At 38.8% G+C, this 19,909-nt stretch overlaps 1 protein-coding gene and 1 long non-coding RNA gene across 2 annotated transcripts in view; one reads left to right on the forward strand and one right to left on the reverse strand.

The window, feature by feature from the left end:
• NPSR1 (neuropeptide S receptor 1) overlaps positions 1–19,909 on the reverse strand; it is a 136,506-nt gene that overhangs the window by 31,096 nt on the left and 85,501 nt on the right. The window contains 4 exon segments of the mRNA XM_006191538.2: positions 793–863; positions 865–995; positions 7,198–7,291; positions 16,614–16,717. Coding sequence (XP_006191600.1) covers positions 793–863; positions 865–995; positions 7,198–7,291; positions 16,614–16,717 — 400 coding nt within the window.
• LOC116664893 overlaps positions 13,424–19,909 on the forward strand; it is a 151,355-nt gene continuing 144,869 nt past the window's right edge. The window contains exon 1 of the long non-coding RNA XR_004321411.1: positions 13,424–13,574. This is a non-coding gene — a long non-coding RNA (uncharacterized LOC116664893). The remainder of the gene's footprint in view (positions 13,575–19,909) is intronic.

Genomic DNA, 19,909 nt, shown 5'->3' on the forward strand with positions numbered 1-19,909 from the left:
CTGGCTGCAGGACAAAGGGAAAATCCTATGGCTTGGTTACTAAGGCCCTTCACAATTGTGCCTTACCCCGCCCAGAAAGAGCTTATTTCCAACTCTCTTCCACTGGCACTGCCTGCCGGTCCTTTCCCGTGGACACGTGTACTCTGATCTCCAGTCACCAGGGAACCTGCCTTCTCTCCACCTTCCCCTTCTCCTATCTGGAGCCTTCCCTCCTTCAAAGGATGCATCCAAGAAGTGTCCTCTGCCATTACTTGACCTCACGGCATACATGCTGTAGCACATTTTTGTGTACTGTGTTTTTTGTTCAGCTTTATTTCAAGTCTGTCTATCTTTTCGATTGTAGTATAAGATCTCTGAAACTGGTACTAGGTCTTACATTTGAAAGGATGCATGATATTAGAGAAAGAACAGGATATGAAATCAGACAAACCTGGGGTTAAATCCTGTGTGACGTTGGGTAAGTTGCTTAACCTCTCTGAGCTTGTGAATTATCATTTATAAAATGGAGATAATCTTAGTTATTTCATAGAGTGGTAGTGTGGTTAATGGGATAATTGTAGACCACTTAGCACAATGCCTGCTCCACTGTACACACTCAGAAAAGGTTCATTTCCTCCTCCTTATTCCATTTTGGAGGAGTTGCACTTAGCACATAGTAGCTTTAGATAAAATCTCGTGGTCTAACCAGTTCCCCAAAGGACACCAGGAACAATGAGTGACCTGTTGGGGAGGAGAGCAGCAGTGGGCAGACCAGGAAAGCCCCTGTGTGGGTCTGGCCTTCTGGCCTCTTACCTGATAATTGTCAGAGGGATGAAGTACACCAGGAAGGCCACGATGGTCATGTATGGGGTCCAGTAGGAGTCAGTCAGGCCACAGGGCCCAGCACTGTACTTCACCATTGGAGAGTTTCCTTTTCCCAAATATGATCAGGGTGGGAATGGAGAAGAGGAAAGAGAGGCTCCAGGCAATCACGATGAGGACCTTGGCTTGCTTCTCTGCTCACAGAAAAGAAAGGGATGCCTGGGCATCTAGGAACATCTTTTGGGAGCACACTTGGCATCTAGTGTAGATGAGAGGTCTACATTGTATGAGAGGTATTCTAGACCCTCTCGGAGCCTCAGTTTCCTCATGTGTAGAATGGGTATAATAAGACCCTGCATCTAGGGCTGATGTAAGGATTAAAAAGAGAATGCCTACACAGAAGTTAGCACACTGCCTGGCATAAGGTCAGTGTCCCCAGATTTCTACTTCTCTTCTTCCCTGATTTACCTGCTCATCTTGAGATGTTGATGCATCCATTCCTAAAGGACTATGGAGAGCTCAGTTTGTATCGCGCATATTTGGTAAATTGCTGGGCAAATGCTTGTCTCTGGCACCTTGTCCCTCCTCAAAGGCAGGGATGGGACCTTTGGTCTGTCTTTCTTCCTTCTATCGTACCTAGCTCTGCGAAGAACTGTGTCAGTGTTTGAAAGCTGTTTTCCAAATGTTAAGTAGCCTTCCTTTATTTGAAGGAACAGGGCAGAAATTGTAGGGCAGGGAAAAAACACTGGACTTGGTTCTGGAGAGCGGGGCTCATTCCAGCCAAGCCCCAAAGCCTGGTAGCTGTGACCCTTCACACTAGATTTGGGCTCTCAGATGTGATATTCTGAGCTTGGCCTGAGTTCTTCTCTATAAATTAAAAAAAAAAAAAACACACTCTGCCCACCTAACGAGGTCATGATGCGGCTAGAGAGAGAAAATTGATATACATGAAAATGCTTTTTAAAAACAGTTGTATGAGTTGATGCCTTCTGTTAAGCCCTTGTTAAAGCCTTTCATCTTCATCCGCCCTTAGCTGTGCTGCCTGTGCTGCCTGGAGCCGGCGAGGCCTCCTCCATCCAGGGACAGGCGATCTCCCTCCGCCTCCAAGCCTTCAAATTGGAAGCAGGTGCATGGCTTCAGGTGGGGCCAGAAAGGTACAGAGGGCCTGGTCTAGGAGCTGTAAGAAGTGAGAAAAATTCTAGAAGAAACTAGGTAGGGACTCTATTAGAATCTTGAGTCTGAAATATTGGGGAGAATGATCTAAGTTTCTGATTTTGCTGAATTGGCACTCTGAAATTGGTATTAGATTTAGAAAACAGTTGTTACTGACACACTGAACAAGCAGCAATCTTGGGGTGGAATTACAGTAGCAGTATTTTAGGCCTTTCCATTGTCCCTGTGCGTGTAGGTAGGAGGGTGGTAGCTCACCTGCTCCTGGCTGAAAACTCAGGCAGGCCCCTTGATGTCAGTGATCATTCATAGGTGGCTAAAAAGCCCTGTAGTCTCTGTAAGTGTTAACCAGCGCTTCAGTGTAGTAGTGAACTTAAAAATTAATACGTAAAATTCCAGATAACAATATTCAAAACTCCTAAGATGATTTCAAGTCACGTCTTCTTTGCTCAGGTGGGCCTGCATCAGGTAAGAACCTGAAGTCTGGGGTTTGGGGCTTCTCTCAGCTGGGCTTCAGGGAGCGAGGAGGGGCGAGGGGACAGGAGAGTTGTTATTTGGCTGGTACTGACTGTTACAAGTTGCCTCATGCTTCATGGGCCTGGCTGCTGTTTAAAGCTGATGCTTCATCTCCTGAGGAACTTTCCTGGGTTCTTTGGAAACTCCGATTTCCATTTGCCTGACTTATTTGGCCTCTTTCCATTGGCTGTCTGCTCCTGTTCCTCCCTGGTACCCTCCAGCCTCTTTCCTTGCGACCTCACCTCTGCTGGCAGAAGTGCAGGAAGCCCAGGTAGCTCAGGGACAGCCAGAACCTTCCACATCTGTCCTAGAGTGGGACCACAAAATAAACTCTCCAGGGGCCAGTGTGTGGAAGTGCAATTTAAAAAGCACTGATAAAATAACATTTTTCCCCCCATGGTTACACTAAACTCCAATTTTATCAATAGCCTATTATTAAGTATTTAAATTGTTTCCAATTATGTTTTATTATAAATAATTCATATACATCTCTTTTCAATGCTCTGGTTATTTCCTTAGGATGAACTCTTAGAGACTGAAGATTTGGGAAGATGTTGCTAAATTTCCCCCCAAATTGTCTGCAATTTATGGCTCCCTCTGGAAGTGGACAGAAGTGCCCGTTTCCTTACACTCTTCCCACACTGAGAGGATTCTTCCTCCCAATCTTGTTATCTGGTTGGTAAGATTTCCCAACCAAATGTTCAATCCTGTAGTTCTTCACTTAGTAGTCAAAAAGGGCATTTCTACGTATTGTTCATTTATTTGTGTTTCTTTGTTTCTTAAAAATTTGTTCATGTCCTCCACTCACTTTTTCAATTGGTATGATCTTCTTTCTATGCCAGAGTTCTTTATAAGAAGGATATTAGCCCTTTGCCTGCCATATACAAGTATTTCCTGTCATTTTGCTTTTAAAGTGTGTTTACAATGTTCTCTATTTGTATAAATAACTAAGTTTTTTTCCATGGTAAAAACTATATTTCCCTTATTGTTTTTGCTTTGGGTGTTTTCCTAGAAAGATATTTTCCTCACCAAAATGATGAGAGTTTTACCCAAACCCATATCCTCTCATGTTTAAAATTTTAACTTTTCCAATCCAATTAGAATTTACTTTTTTCCTCAGTTTTTAAAAATTGAAGTATAGTTGATTTAAAATATTGTGTTAGTTTCTGGTGTACAGCATAGTGATTCAGTTGTACATACTCAATCTAACTGGAGTTTACTTTGTAATTAGCTGTGACAGGTAGTGATTTAATTTTTTTTAATGGCTAGACAGCTAGTCTAACACTGCACACTGACAGATTCATTCTTTTCTAACTGATTTGGTATTCTATGTGATTTAGATAGGTGATTCTGCTTCCAGTATCCTATTGTTTCAATTATCAAAGTTTCATATTCTATTTTAATATCTGGCACTCTTTATTATTACTTTACATTTTCCTAATTATTCTCATATTTAATATTCCTACATAGTTTTAAAAGTTTCCACTCCTCTGGAGTTGCTGGCTAAGGAAATTACTGCTTTTGTAAAAAGCAGTAAAACATCAGTAACATGTGGCCCCTTCTTTCTGCTTGCCTTCCTTTGGCTTCACTGCCGTGTGTGTGCTCAGCCACAGGACAGTCCCTCCCGGCTTCCACTGGCTCCACTCAACACTTTGCTCTGTGGGGAATCTCTTTCTCCCACCTGCTCTTTGCTCAGCCACAGAAACCCCCAACCCTGCTCCTCACAGCTGCCACATCTTGGTGCTTCCCACCAGCTGGAGCACCAAGATGACACTAGCAGAGGGTTCCCTGGACCCTTCACGACCTGTTCCACCCACTACCTCACCGCATAATCATGAGGATCTTTTCAACTTCCTAAAAGGCCATGCAGCTTTCCCAGGGGGTGTGGCATCTGTATCAAATACGGCTCCCCAGTGCTGGGAATCCCTTGAAGTTTCTGATTTTCAGGTGGCTTCCTTCCTTGGCTCCAGTCCAGCTGCAGGTCTCCTCCTATTTGTGTTTCTTCCATGACTTCATTTGGGACTGGGCAGGGAGGGGAAAACGGCTAATTTCTTTTTCCAAGCTTGCATCTTTCCCTGAAACTATTAAAGATGATTATTTTCCAAGTGCCCTACGTGGAGCCTCTATTAATTTTATAGTGAGGAAATAAATCGCCTTACATCTTTAAAAGAACACTATAATATTCATTGCTGCCTTTCCTGTAATTTAGAACGCAATTTGTAATATTGCACAGTATCTCCAAGAATCAGTTATATTTCTCATAAGCTAAACAGTTGATTTATTTTTTTATCTAATGAATGTGGTGAGACCACATTTCCCTCCTGGCTGTGGATCCCAAAGCCTCTACTTCCAGCAAGTGTCCTGGGACACCCCCTCACACATTTTTTCATACTTATGTTCCCTTCACTCCTATTTTTTTTTTACCTTAAAATACTCTGGTGTTAGTGTCTTTTTGTACACTGCACACAATACTTCCTGGAGACTGCCAGACATAACAAAACAGATGGATGAGTAAGGGTATCACACTTTTGCATACATACATCATAAAATGTCTCCCCCAGTTCCCCTCATCCCATCCCCTGCCTTCTTCTCTGCTATAATCACTAGAGCATGACCGTGCCTGGAGAGCTTGGTGCTTGTCTTACGCTTTTAGCACCCCGTCACACACATAACCTAGCAAAAGCCTAAGAAGCAGGTGTAAATTCTATCTTAACATTACTTTTAACTGCACACAACACATCTATATGTTTTTGGTATAAAAAATACTTTATGGCATGTAAGTCCCTGTGGGTCTACAGAGAGTCCAGTCCCCCCACCCACCAGAAGTGTGGACAAGTTGGTGTGCAGTCCTTGAAGGCAATTGTTTATAATTCTGAGACCTCCCTTTTTCTTGCATTCTCTCCTGATTGTCTCTCTCTCTCTGTACACAAGATCTAGCACTGTTTGTGTTTTTTCTTTATGTTAATGTTGTCATACTGCATGTACAATTTTATGTTGTTTTTACCACTCAAAATATGATGTAGATATTTTCATGTCGATGCATGTCACTGTCCATGGCTCTACCACATCCTTACTGAGCAGCACGGTGTACAGTAATCGAGGGCACCTGAGCTAGCCTGGACTGTCTGGGTTTAAATCCTGCCCCTGAGCCTACTAACTGTGTGACCTTGGACAAGCTATTTTAACTCTTTGAATTATAATTGCCCAGACTGTAAGATGCAGATAATAATAGAACCTACCTCCTAGAGATATGAGGACTGAAGTATTCAATGTACATAAAGAACTTGGAGTCATGAGTAGCACATAGTATACTGTCCATAAATCTAAGCCACTGAAACTTCTCCACAGGACACTAGCCACTCCTCCACTGAGGGACACCAGCGTTAGCATTGAATTGCTGCTATTCTAAGCAGTGCTACAACACACAACACACAACACATGCGTGTGCCTGCACACGTGTGAGTGTCTGTCCAGAGAAGATACCAAGAAGTAGAACTTATCAAAGAGCTGCACATTTTAGATTTTAATTAAATACTGTTGTCATTCAAAGTATCTGGGCCCATACTCTCTGATGTATTTAATATTATCTGATGACATTAATTCTGCTTATTCTAAAGTTCTGCTTGCTCTATTAAGTTTGCTTCCTTAGGTGTAAATTCTGCAGAATGGTATTTTAAATGTATTATCTATTTTCCACGGTTTGGCTTTTGTGGAAATTTTTTTTTAATGATATTTGATTGCATCTCATTTTTGTAGTCAAGATTTCATATTAGGTTCTTCGTTTTATCAGTTTTCAGAGGCTGCTTGAGAAAGTATAGTACGTTGGCTCCTTACTTGCTTTAGGGGATCATGGAGGCAAGTGGGCTCTGTGGGCAGAGCAATGTGCAATTAGTCCTGTGACCAGGTACCCACCACCCTTCCAAGGTGTCATTGCTCTGTCCCTGTAAATCCAGCATCTCCACTACTTGGAAGCAGAGACCTCCATCCCTGCTGCCCATCTGGGAAGGGGGAGGGCATTGGGAAGGGAGATGTGCTATGATGAACCCTCCTCACTGTGCTCCAGGAATCATCCTGGCAGTTCCCTTGTGTCCCTCTTGCTCTGGGTATTTACACGATCTGTTTAGGAAGACTTCTCCTGCATTGCTGCAGCATTACCTGTGGGTGCTGTGGGCACTGTGGGCTGTGTGGTTTCAGCTTTCCCTCTGACCCATCTGCTTCCTTCTTTCAGAGTTTCTTCACTGTCTCTAGATCAAGGAGGGTTTTCCTTGTTTCCACTGTGATTATCAATTAAAAACATCTTTCCAATTATTTCTATGGTTTGGGAGTAAGGAGGGCAAAGTGCTTCTTTCTGAAAAATGAACAAGTTGAAGTGGGAGTGTTCACTTCTTTGCATGGGGATGTATGTCAACACTCCCTTAAAAAAAGAAAAACTGGAGGCATCAACGTCAAGGTAAATGGTCACAAAGTGGATCCAGCAAACCACCTTTCCTAGTGGCTCTTGGACGTCCATGGGAGCCATCGGCATTTTCCCAGGCACCCGAGCTTTCTTTCCCACATCTTTTTGGACAATCAGACTCATAAAATGGGGGAGGAAGTGGAGGAGGAGGAAAAAGACGGAAGAAAAGAACCATAATGAAGAAGATGATGTAAGTGAAAACCCTCACCCAAGGATGATTTCCTTACAGAATGGCACTTGGTTGAGCAGCTCACCTCCTTGCAGGAACTTCATGGGGTAGACGATGGCATGGTACCTGTCTATGCTGAGGGACACCAGGACATAGGTAGAGGCGTAGAGCAGCACAACCTGAAGACAGAAATGAGAGGAGGTAAGTGGCTTCATAGAAGTGAGGAAATGCACACAATGGAAAGAAGAGCATTTTGTTTGTTTAGAAACCTGGGCACTGAACCAAGGGACGGATGAGGTTTGTGGTTCCAACAGGAGTGACTGACTCCCCACGTCGGGAAGAAGACTGCTGCTCTCGGTGCTGGCATTTGCACCGCTAGCTGTAAGAGAGTGCTTCCAGCTCTCACTTGCTCCCTCATTCACTTGGCTTCTTTCTCCAAGGATCAGTCCCCCTTGACATATGCACAGTATATTTGTTTGTAATTGACTTTTAAAGCTATACTAATTTTCTCTGCCACAATGGACATTCCAGAATAATAGAAGCAAATATCCATTTGCTTTTTATCAGTGTGAGCTGTTGAGAGACAATGACAGTAGCTAGGAGGGATGGATTTCAGGGAGCCCGTGCGCTGTTTTGAATCATTTATCACCGTCTGCAGTGACACTCTCAGAGCTCCCATCCTCATCCACTTCTCCCACAGAGCTGTTCACTAGGGTCAGCCCTTGGGTCTCCTCTTCTGCCTTCCCACCCTCTCTTTTATTAAGCTTATTCATGCCTTTTAATTATCCTGTGTACAGTGATATTTTCATTCGTTGCAGACGAGAGAATTGAGATATAAGAGGTTATATCTCTGATGTGAAGAGCACACTCAAAATGTAATTAAATAAAATATCTCTGAAAGGATGATCAAGGTGGAGAATTTTCAGATAACTTTGAGTCTCATTTCTACCAAGAGTTCAGCCATGTCATGGCTTTTTAACCTCTGGGTGAAATTCAGAGTGGGTAGAAAAGTAACTCAAAGATTGAAGTCTTAAGGGTGAGTGTCTGAATTTCTTCTAAGATGAAATAGAAATAACATGACTTTGGTAATAACCTTTGTCTAAACTTGTACCTTTTTATTCTTTCCCTGGCTCAAATACCAATCAACTAAATCACTGTTCTTTATTATTTTTATTTCTATAATACTACCACAAGTGCACCTCAGCACTAGTGTTGTAGAAGGTGCCACAGGGAGGGCATTCTGAAGACTGATCAGAGATTGAAGGCTCTCCTGAGGGATATAAGAAGAAATTCTTGTTTTGCTAAAAAGGTGATAAATAGTCAGAGAGAAAAAAGATGGCCAAATTTAACAACAACCACCAAAATAAGATGACTGCCTCCTTAGAGAGGACTGGGATTTCTATGTGTGATCCATGAATTCAGAATTGTTAAGGTGGGCCACACTCATTGGACGAGATGGCATCAGAGGAGGATGGAAAAGAGAGCTCCCAAGGGCAGAACCCTATGGGTTAGGACGCTGTGATGAGAAGGTCACAAGAATCTCTGCCATCTGCGGTCGTGTTGAGTGAAATAGCTGACACAAATTCAAAATCTCGAGCAGGAGGAATGGTCACAATCGAGTGCCCAGAGAAGCAGGCAGAGTAAATAAAAAGAGATCCACTTTGAGATACAGTCAAAAAGAGTATTTAATTTCAGGGGTCTTCAAACATCTAGGCAGGCTTTTAAAAAATGTTAAAGATTATCTAAAAGAAATGCATATCAAATTGTCATGCCTCTTCTCCATGAAAACAAATGCCAGAGAACAGTATACAAAATATTTAGAGTTTTGAAAAAAAATTATGACTCAAGAATTTCGAATATGAAAGAGAACATGTATATAAAAATAAATAAAAATAAGATAAAATAGATGAAAAAGAGAATTTTGTAAATATTTGTGCCAAGGCACAGATTAATTTTCTTGGATACAGAAGAAGGGAAATATAACATCACCTTCTCTTTCTGAAAAATCTTTCCTGAGGAAATATTGCTGCTGTTTGAGAATTGTTTCAAAATTAAGAACTCAAGAAGAGAAAAAGGGATAGAATAATTACTGCTATGGTAAACAATGAGTCAGAAAAAACACAAACTGTTCATAAAATAACTATGAATATAGTTACGAAATATTTCAGAGAAGAATCTGGGGAGTTGAGTGAGGGGAGAGAGTAGAAGAAATCACGTTAAATTTCCATTTAGACATTTTAGACATTTTTTTGGTTTTTAATTTGATAAAGACATATTACATTTAAATGTTAAAGATAAGCTATGATAGAGTAAACTAAAAATGGAGAAAAAATTTATTAGTATCCTATGGCTACTGTAGCAAGTTGCCACAAACTTTGTGGCTCAAACCAACATAAATTTAGTCTCTCACATTTCTGGAGACCAGAAGTCAGAATCAGTTTTACTGGGTCAAAATCAAAGTGTTGGCAGGGCCACCCTCCCTCCAGAGGCTCCAGTGGAGAATTCCTCCCTTGCCTTTTCCAGCTTCAGGTGGCTGCCAGGATTCCTTGATTTGTGGACCAATCCCATCTCTGAGTCCATGGTTACAACGCTGCTCCTGTCTGTGTGTCATATCTTCCTCTGCCTCCCTCTTACACGGATATGTACTATTGTATTGGGACTCACTAGGATAATTCAGAATTATCTCCCCATTTCAAAATCTTTAATCACATCTGCAAAGTACTTTTTTTTTTTCCATATAAGATGACATACATACTTTTCATGAATTAGGATTTGGAAATGTTTGGGGACCATTCTTCAACCTAATACAATTAAATAAAACCAAATAGTAAAGGAAAATAATTGAATAAAAAAATTAACACAGAAAGATTAAAATGAAGTGATTGAAATAAGACCGAATACTGTTTGTCAAAATAAATATGAATGGCTTGAGCTCCTTCACTAAAACAAAGACTAATTATACACCTCTTCCCAAAGTCCAACTGTATGCTGTTTAGAAGAGAATCCTCTAAAATCAAAAGATTATCAAAGTTTAAAGACTTAGAGAGCAATGTCCAAAGGTATACTGAGAAGCTAAAAACTAAAAGAAGGCATTTATTACAATACTACTATTAGACAAATTAAACTCAAAGCAAATAGCACTACATGGAATAAAGGGATTCTTTATATTGATAATAGATACAATACACAATGGCAATAGAATATTAATAAACCTAGATGTAACAAGTAACACATCACTAAATATGTGTAACTAAAATGTTCAAAGTTCTGCAGAGGGAAATAACACAGTAATGCATAGGTAGAAATATTTAAACAAACTCTAATAATAATACACAATATTGTAAAATATCTAGATAATATTTCAAAAATCAGTCATAAACTAAACTACCAAGAAAATGTCAATAGATTCCAAAAAGTGGAATTTACACAATTCACATTTTTAAAACAGCAATAAAAAAGCTGAGATTAGTATCATTTTTTTTTAAATACCACTTCAAAATTTAAACACCCTTATAATTAGCTTGAGTCAAGAAGGAAATTAAAGTACAATTATAGTCAATTCATAAATGTCAACAATGAAAATTCTACACATCAACAACATATGGGCTACCATTTGGAGAACAGATGGCAGCTTGAGGACATATGTCTGAATTCTCACTACCCCACCCTCAATTCTGACAAAAATGACCCAGGAAATATGAAACCAAAAAAAAAAAAAAAAAAAAAAACTTGCAGAAAAGTAAGACTTAAATGCAGGAAACTTAAAAATGTTTATTTAGAAAATATACCAGATTGGATTCATTTAAAGTAGGATCTCTGGACTGACTTTTAAAAAATCAATATACTTTACGTTTTAGAATAATTTTAGTTTTACAGAAAGAATTGAGCAGATAAGGCAGAGTTTCCGTATTAGCACTCCTCCCTTCCCCACACTTTCTCTTATTATAACCACCTTAAATTAGTGTGGTTCATTTTTAAAATTGATGAACCAATACTGATACATTATTATTAACTAAAGTCCATGGTTTATACTGAGATTCATTCTTTGTGTTGTATGAGGTTTGGCAAATGCATAATGTCATTTACCCACTATTATAGTATCATAGAGAAGAGTTTCACTGTCCTAAAAAATCCCTTGCACTTGACTTATTCAATCCCTCCAAATCTCTGGCAACCATTGATCTTTTTACTGTGTCCGTAGTTTTGCCTTTTCCAGAATGTCATATAGTGATAGTCATACACATGTAGCCTTTTTAGACTAACTTCTTTCACTTAGCAATATGCATTTAAGATTTCCCTATGACTTTTCATGACTTGATAACTCATTTTGGTTTTTATGCTGAATAATATTCCATGATATGAGTATACCACAGTTTATTTCCTCCATGTTTTTTCATGGCTTGATAGCTCATTTTGTTTTATCACTGAATAATACTTCATTATATTGATGTATCTAAGTTTATTTATCCATTTAGCTTTTGAGGAGTATCTCACTTCAGTTTTTGGCAATTAAGAATAAAACAGCTATAAACATTGTTGTGCAGGTTTTCATGTGGATATCAGTTGTCAGCTCAATTGGGTGAATACCTAGGAGCACAATTGCTAGATCGTATGATGACAGTATGCTCAATTTTATCAGAAACCACCAAACTGTCTTCTAAAGTAACTGTTCCATTTTGCATTCCCACAAGGAATGAATGAGACTTCCTGTAGCTACACATTGTCACTACCAGTTCATACTGTCAGTTTTTTTTTAAATTTTATCCATTTTAATAGATGTGTAGTGGTACACATTGTGTTTTAATTTGTAATTCCCTCATGCCATATAATGTTTAGCTTCTTTCCATATGCTTGTTTGTCATCTGTGTATCTTTTCTGATGAAAGGTCTGTTCAGATATTTTGACCGTTTTGACAATGGTTGATGGTTTTCTTATTGTTGTGTTTTAAGAATTCCTTGTATATTTTGGATATAAATTCTTTATCAAATCTATGTTTTTCAAACATTTTTCCCATTGTGTGCCTTATTTTTTCAGTCTCTTAAAAGTGTCTTTTGCAAAGGATAAGCTTTGAATGTTCATAAAACCTAAGTGTTCGCTTTTTTCTTTCATGGATTATGCTTTTGGTGTTGTATCTAAAAAAAAATTTGAAAAATGTAAAATCTCCTAGATTTTCTCCTATGTTATCTTCTAGCAGTTTTATAATATTGCATATTTCATCAAGATCCACAATCCATATTAAGTTAGTTTTTGTGAAAGGTATAAAGTCTGTGTTTAGATTCTTATTTATTTAGTTTTGCACATGGATGTCCAAATTCTCGAGAAGCATTTCTTCATTAGGCTATTCTTTCTCCATTAAATTGTCTTTGCTTCTTTGTCAAAGATCAGTTAGACTTTTGTGTGTTTCTGGGCTCTCTATTCTGTTCCACTGATCTATTTGTTGATTCTTTTGCCAATATCATGCTGTCTTGATTTCTGTAGTTTTTATAGTAATTTTTGAAATCTGATTCTATCAGTCTTCCAAACTTGCTCTCCTTTTTCAATATTGTGTTGGCTATTCTGTGTCTTTTACCTTAAACTTTAGAGTTTGATCGTATCTATAAAATTACTTGGAGAGATTTTGATTGGGATTGCATTGAATTTATAAATCACATTGGGCAGAATTAACTTCTTAACAATAGTGAATCTTCCTATCTATGAACATAGAATATCTATACATCTATTTAGATATTGTTTGATTTTTTTTAATCAGAATTTTTCAGTTTTCTTCCTATTGATCTTGCACATATTTTATTTTATTTAGACCTAAATATTTCATATTTTTGGTGCTAACATAAATGGTACTGTGTTTTTAATTTATAATTCAAGTTGTTCATTGCTGGCATACAAAAAAAAAAGGCTTTTGTGTACTAACCTTAATTCTGCAAACTTACTATTTTCACCTGATTGTCTGTGAAGACAAACTTGTCATCTGTGAACAAAGATGTTTTTACTTCATCTTTTCCAATCTGTGTACCTTTTATTTCTTTTTCTTGTCCTATTGAATTAGTTGGAACTTCCAGTAAGATGCTGAATAAAAGTGGTGAGAAGAGACATATTTGCCTTGTTTCCAATCTTAAAAGGAAAGTTTCTAGTTTCTGACCATTAAGTATGAGGTTAGCTGTAGGTTTTTTGTAGATGTTTGTTATCAAGTTGAGGAAGTTTCTCTCTATGCATAGTTTGCTGAGAGTTTTTATAATGAATGGGTATTGGAATTTATCAAATGCTTTTTCTGTTACTATTGATGTAATCATACAATTGTTTTTTATATTTGATGTGATGGATTACCTCAGTTAATTTTGAATGTTGAACCAGCCTTGCATACCTGGAGTAAATCCCCCTTGGTCATGGTGTGTAATTCTGGTTTTTTTTTTTTTTCAGGTTTGCCACAGATGAGTTTATTCCTCACTCTGAGATGAATGTAAGGTATTTCTTTTTTTTTTTTCTGTAATTCATTTTATAAGTTCTTTTATTCAATTTGCTAATATTTGTTGAGAATTTTTACATGTATGTTCATGAGAAATATTGGTCTGTAGTTTTCCTTTCCTGTAATGTTTTTGTCTGGTTTTGATGTTAAGATAATACTGGATTCATAGAATGAGTCAGAAAGTATTCACCTTGCTTACATTTTCTGGAAAAAAAATTGCAACTAATTGTCATTTCTTCTTAAGTGTTTGGTAGAATTCAGCATGGAACTCATCTAGGCCTGGTGCTTTCTTTCTTGAGAGGTTATTAATTGTTGACTTGATTTCCTTCATTGATATAGGTCTTTTCAGATTGTCTGGTTCTCCTTACGTAAGTTTAGGCAGATTGTGTCTTTGAAGGAATTGGTCCATTTTATCTAAGTTGTTCATAAGTTTTCTTTATTGTCCTTTTAATGTTCGTGTGATCAGTAGTGATGGCCCCTCTTTAGTTTTGATGTTAATAATTTGGGCTATTCCTCTTCTTTTCCTGATTAGCCTGGCTAGAAGTTTATCCCTTCAAAGAACTAGCTTATGATTCCATTGATTTTCACTATTGATTTCTTGTTTTCAGCCATTTTATTTAATAAATGCCCCATGGACTGTTGCAAACTTCTGGTTAATTTCCAGGGTGTTAAATTTTGGATTTTGACAATTTTTACGTTTTCTTGGTACCTTTATGGAGAAGAGAATTATCAGAGTTTCTAACTCTACCATTTTGCTATGTTACCAGAATGTATTTACGTATAGTGTTATCTTAATAGTCGTTGTAAATAGTGTTAGAAAAAAATATTACTGACAAGAATAATTCTTGATAAAGAAGGCATTTTATAGTTAACAATTAGAGAAAAAAAGATCATACTGTGTTTTTGAAAAATGTGAAGGTAAGTGTGGAGCCAGCCTCCAAGACATCCCCAATGATACTTGCCTCCAGGTTTCACTTCTGTGGCTCCCTTCTCACCCTAATGAATCAGAGCTGACTTGCGTGATCAGTAGAATAATGTGGAGGTGATGGTGTATGACTTCAGAGACTAGTTCATAAAATATATTGCCACTTCTACCTTGGTTTCTTGAATGGCTTGTTCTTGGGAAAGCTGGTTGCTGTGTTGTGAGGACACTAAAGAATACTTGTGAGATGCCCACGGGGAGAAGAGGTGAGTATTCTGCCAAAAGCTAGCACTCTTGCCAGATCTGTGAGTGACCACTTGAAAATGAGTTGTCCAGTCCCAGTCAAACCTTCTAATGACTGTAGTCTCAAGCAACATCTGACTGAATTTTATGATAAGCCTTTAGCTAGATCTGCAAGACCCAGCTGTCCCAGAATTGTTGATTAATAAAAACTGTGAGATAATGTTCACTGCCTTAAGCCACTAAGTATTAGCATAATTTGTTTCTCAGCAATTGAGGCAGCAAGTAATTGAAAACATTTATCTACAAGGAAGCAAAAATCCTCAAGAAAAATTGAAATATGTTTTAAAAAATTGCCCCTGAGAGAATACCCGGCCCAGAGAGTAATAAGAGATCGTTCACATCTACTAAACTTCCAAGGTTATCATCAGAGCACAAAAAAGATTATAATTGTAACTATTCTCTATTTGCTTTCTGAAGATAGAACAACTCCATTATCAAGATCTGAATATGATAGAACAAATGGAAATTGTAATCTCACTTAAAAATATAGATGAGAGATTCTAAAAATCCTACTAACAAATATAATGCAGCAGGCTAAGCCTTTCCGGAGATGCACTACACATCTATAAAGCTACAATAATTTAGACCTAAAGTAATGGTATCAGAATAGAGATATATTAATGAAAAATAATTTTAAGAACTCAGAACAGAGCACATCAATCTTAACGCCAGTTATGAAATAGTTCACTCTTTCCATAGTTAGTTGAAGTATACAATCTATATTATATACCTATATGATGTATTAATAATATATGTATATGGTACATATGTAATACTTTACACCAAATATATGTATCTTACATTTATATTTTTTCATTGCAGTATGCTCAACAGGCAAAGCGTAAGCACCTTTAATCTAAAAATAGATATTAACAGTAACAGAAAATAGCAAGTATTCCAGCTATAAAAGAACTGAAAAAGGATAATAGGCAATTTAGAGAAGAAGAAATTTAAATGCCCATAGATCTTTTAAAAGGTTCAATTTAGGTAGTAATACAAGAAATGCAAATTAAAACAACCTGAGATAATATTTATTTTCTAACATGCTGCCAGAGTTTTTCAAAAAGAACAGTAGCCAGTGTTGGGCTAGTTTGAGGGAAAAAAAGCCAAAAAAAAAAAAAAAAGAATAAAAGAAAGTTGGCCTATTTTCTGGAGATTATTCACCCAGTGCTATGTATGAGCCAAATGTTTGTGTCCCTCTCAAGTTCACATGTGGAAATCTTAATACCCAGTGTGATGGTGTTAGGAGATGGAGCCTTTGGGAAATGATTAGGTTATGAGGGTGGAGCCCTCATGAGTGGGATTTGTGCTGTTAGGAAAGCTGTCCAGCAGAGCTCCCTTGCCCCTTCTGCCATGGAGGAATTAACGGGAAGTCTGCAGTCTGGAAGAAGGCCCCCACCTGCCCATGCTGGCACACTGATCTTGGACTTCCAGCCTCCAGAACTGTGAAAAATAAATGTCTGTTTTTTATAAGTCATCTGCTCTGAGGTATTTTTCTTGTAGCGGCCTGAATGGACTAAGACAACCAGAATATGTCAAAAGCTTTAATAGGGACCCAGAAATTTTACTTAATGCTTGAAATGAATGTTTATGTCCTTATTATTGCTTCTTTGTGTTTTCTTTACACATGTATTATTTTTAACAACAAAAAAATTTTTTAAAGTCCTACAAATTTTGTTTGTCCTTTCCACTAGGAGGGAGTGAGCAGTTTGTTGCATTGGAGTGCAGGGTTTTATATTATTTTCCTTATGGAGAATCCAAGGGCTAATTTTGGTGTCAGTTTGTCTCATCACATGTGGAAGGTGCCACATACCTGCAAGTAGCGGACCACTCGGCAGACCAGATCGGGAGCCATGAAGTCTCCAGTGAATCGCCAAATGATATCTGTCAAGATGTTAACCAGTCCTGTGAAAGAGTCTAACAAAAACAGTGGTTGAGTTCAGTCTCTTTCAAATTTGCAGCTATGCCACAGTAGAAATAAATTCCTGGGGAGATTTTTTTTTTTTAATTTATTAGGTGGCCACTGAGGAAATACAAGTCAAGGCAGGAGTTTTGACTTTATTATTGGAGCCTGTTACCACTCAAATGTAGCCACTTAGGAAGGATTTTGGTAATGACTGAATTATACTAATCAGAGTTGTAACAGTCTATTGGATGTCAATGTCCATGGTCTTCACCACACTATGTGTGTTTTTCTCTTCCCTTCCTTCTTTCCCTCTTTCTTTATTTTCCCTCTTTCCTTCCTTTCTTCTTCCCTCCTCCTCCTTCTCTCTCTTTCTCTCTCTTCCTTTCTTTTCGTATCTGTTTTCTCTTATTCCCTAAACTAATGTCCAGGCATGAGGTTCTGTCTTCCTCCTTTTCCCTCATTCCCTGCCCTGCCTGCTCTGATTTCTCTTTATTTATAGGGCCACTCTGCCCACAGAAGTCCCTTTTATTCCTGCAGAGAACTAGGAGGGTCAATCTTCCCTTTCTGCATCTTCACAGTAAGTCTGAGTCCCCAGTTTAGCATCAAAGCCTTCCACGATCTGGTGTTAGCTGCCTCTTGCCAAGTCCCCAGCTGTCATTTTTATATTAAACATCACATGGCTCACACATTTGTGTTTTCAGAGATACATTCCCTCTGCTTGGAATGGCCTCTTTCCATTTCTCAGCCTATTGAATTGTTGTTCCCCTTTCACTCTCTAGCTGACGTGTCCCCTGCTGCAGGAGACTTCCTTAACCTCATAGTAGGGTCCACCACAAAAGACCATGTGGCCCTCCCTGTCTTATGCCTGTCTGCCTCTTCCCTTTTGTTTCTCTATAGATAACAACAATTAGAAGCATTGGCAAGCATATGGAATGACAGCAAAATTTCAAAAGATTGGAGAAGAGAAATCTCACGACAGTTCTGGGTAGTCAGAGAAGTTCTAACTGAGAAAGTCAGATGTCTTTAGAGCTGTGGGTTGTGATTTGATCAAATAAGAATTTCATGGAGCTTTTCCTGGCAGGGATGGACTGGATGAATGAGTGGAATAGACATCGGAGTTACTTGGATATTCTCTTTTGGGTTTTATTTATTCCTTAATTTAAAAATAATCAGAAAAAATAAAACCCCAAGCTTATGTTTCTCTAGATCTAAGTGGCTATATGAACAATTATAATGTACTCCAGTAAAAATGGTTTTTTTTTGTTGTTGTTGTTTTCTGCTGGAGCTCAGTCCTAAATAAACCCACTTCTGGGAGGAGACTACCAATGGCCTGTGCCACTGCATTTGTTATTTCCTATTAAGCAAATGCTGCTCTATCTGATCAGTAAAAGCTATTTAGTTGCCTAAGTAACTGAGTACGTTGCAAATAAGCCTTTCCTAAGTGGTCATTAACAGGACCTTGGGAACAGGTTACAGGCTTAATCACTTCCATGTATGACTCTTGCTTGTTAAAAATGTCTTCCCTGAAAGATTCTAGGAAACGGTTATACTCAGCAAAGCTGAAACTGGCTCACAAAGGGCTTTATTGTGTCTCTGATATGTTCTCGGAAACAGGAACATGGGTTCCCAATTGGAGCATGAATATGGGTAGAGTGGGAAGAAGTCAAAATGAGGTGACACCTGAGCTGAGCCCTGAAGGGTCAGTAAGGAGAGGTCAGGGGAAAGGGAGGAAGGACATTGATTCTGGCACAGGTGACAGCATGAACAAAGTCATGGAGGTGAGAGAAAGGGAGATGAGGAACCAAATAGCTTATGCATGTGGAACAACATCAGTTTGTTACTGTTGAAGCCTAAAACAGGTGCTTGAAAGAGGCAAGAAATGGTCCTGGAGAGATAAGATTCTAGGGATTTTAGAGTCTTATATGCCCATTAGAGGAGCTTTCGTTTCTCCATATACTGAGTGAACAGTTAAATGTTCATGTATTTAGGCACGTGTTTTACATAGATTTCTTTACTTACTGTGGTGGTTGGGGAGTGGGAGGAGTGAATTTGGTAGGTTCAATACTGGAATTACTGTTTAGATTTGTTAGGAAATCGTGCAGAATGTCCAGAAAGAGATTGGTACCTAGTCTATGTCAAAGAGGAGTAAAATTATAGAACAAGGTGAAGATTTGAGATGTACTTTATAAGGTAAAATAAGGAGAATTTGGTGACTATTAGATGTTTTAGAGGTGAGATAGAGGGAAACGTTGACAATATATTTCAAGTCCTGGCTTGGTATCCCCTTGTAGATGGTGGTGCTTCCTGTGATACGGGAGGATAATCTCATTCTATTTGCTTCCTGTTTTCAGCTGTTCCAAATGAAGCTGCCATGAACATTCATGTATAAGATTTTGCATGAACATAAGTTTTCATTTCCTTAGGGTAAATATCCAGGAGTGAGATTGTTGAGCCATAGGGCAAGTATCTGCTTAACTTCATAAGAAACAGCCCAACGGTTTTCCAGAGTTCCACAGTGATCTCCACCAAAAAGTCTGAGATACAGTGCTTGTGCATCCCTGTCAGCACTTGGTATTGTCAGTATGTTTCTCTTAGTCATTGGACTATGTATGTAATGGCCTCTTACCGTGGCTTTGATTTGCATTCTCCTAATGGTTAATGCTGTTTTTGCTTTGGTCATCCTCAGCCGTCTTTGGATGCTCTCTTAGCGTGGGAGCTGGGGTGCTGGAGGGTTTTAATGCTCCACTCTCGGCTTTCTGTTGCATCTGCATTCCTGTAAGGCTGTACTGCCTGTTGCTCAATGCTTGCTGTGCTGGTGGATGTGGGGCTATATTTTGTCCTGACTCAGCTTGGTCTCACATAGACCTGTGCACCTGGGCCTTGAGGGTGGGACACTCTCATTGTTCCAATTCCTCGCTCCCATGGCAATCACACTCCTGCCTTTGATCTGGGGTGATCTTGTGTGGGAGAGAGTTTCAGTCTCTTCCCCTAGCGGTGGGAGACTTCTGATGGTATTGGTGTAGTATCCTGGGCCAGCTGCTTTGTACCTCCATCCCCAAGAGTTGAGGGTTTCTATAGTTGTTTTCTGTTCCTGTCCCTGTGCTCCAGGGGCATCAGTATTTGGTCTCACAGGAGCCTGGGGGTTTTGCTGAGAAACATGACTCCAGGAGGGCAATATTTCATGCCTTTCCTGCAGATGTGGC

Source organism: Camelus ferus, chromosome 7 (genome assembly GCF_009834535.1).
Source record: "Camelus ferus isolate YT-003-E chromosome 7, BCGSAC_Cfer_1.0, whole genome shotgun sequence".
In the NCBI taxonomy this organism is placed as follows: Eukaryota; Metazoa; Chordata; class Mammalia; order Artiodactyla; family Camelidae; genus Camelus; species Camelus ferus.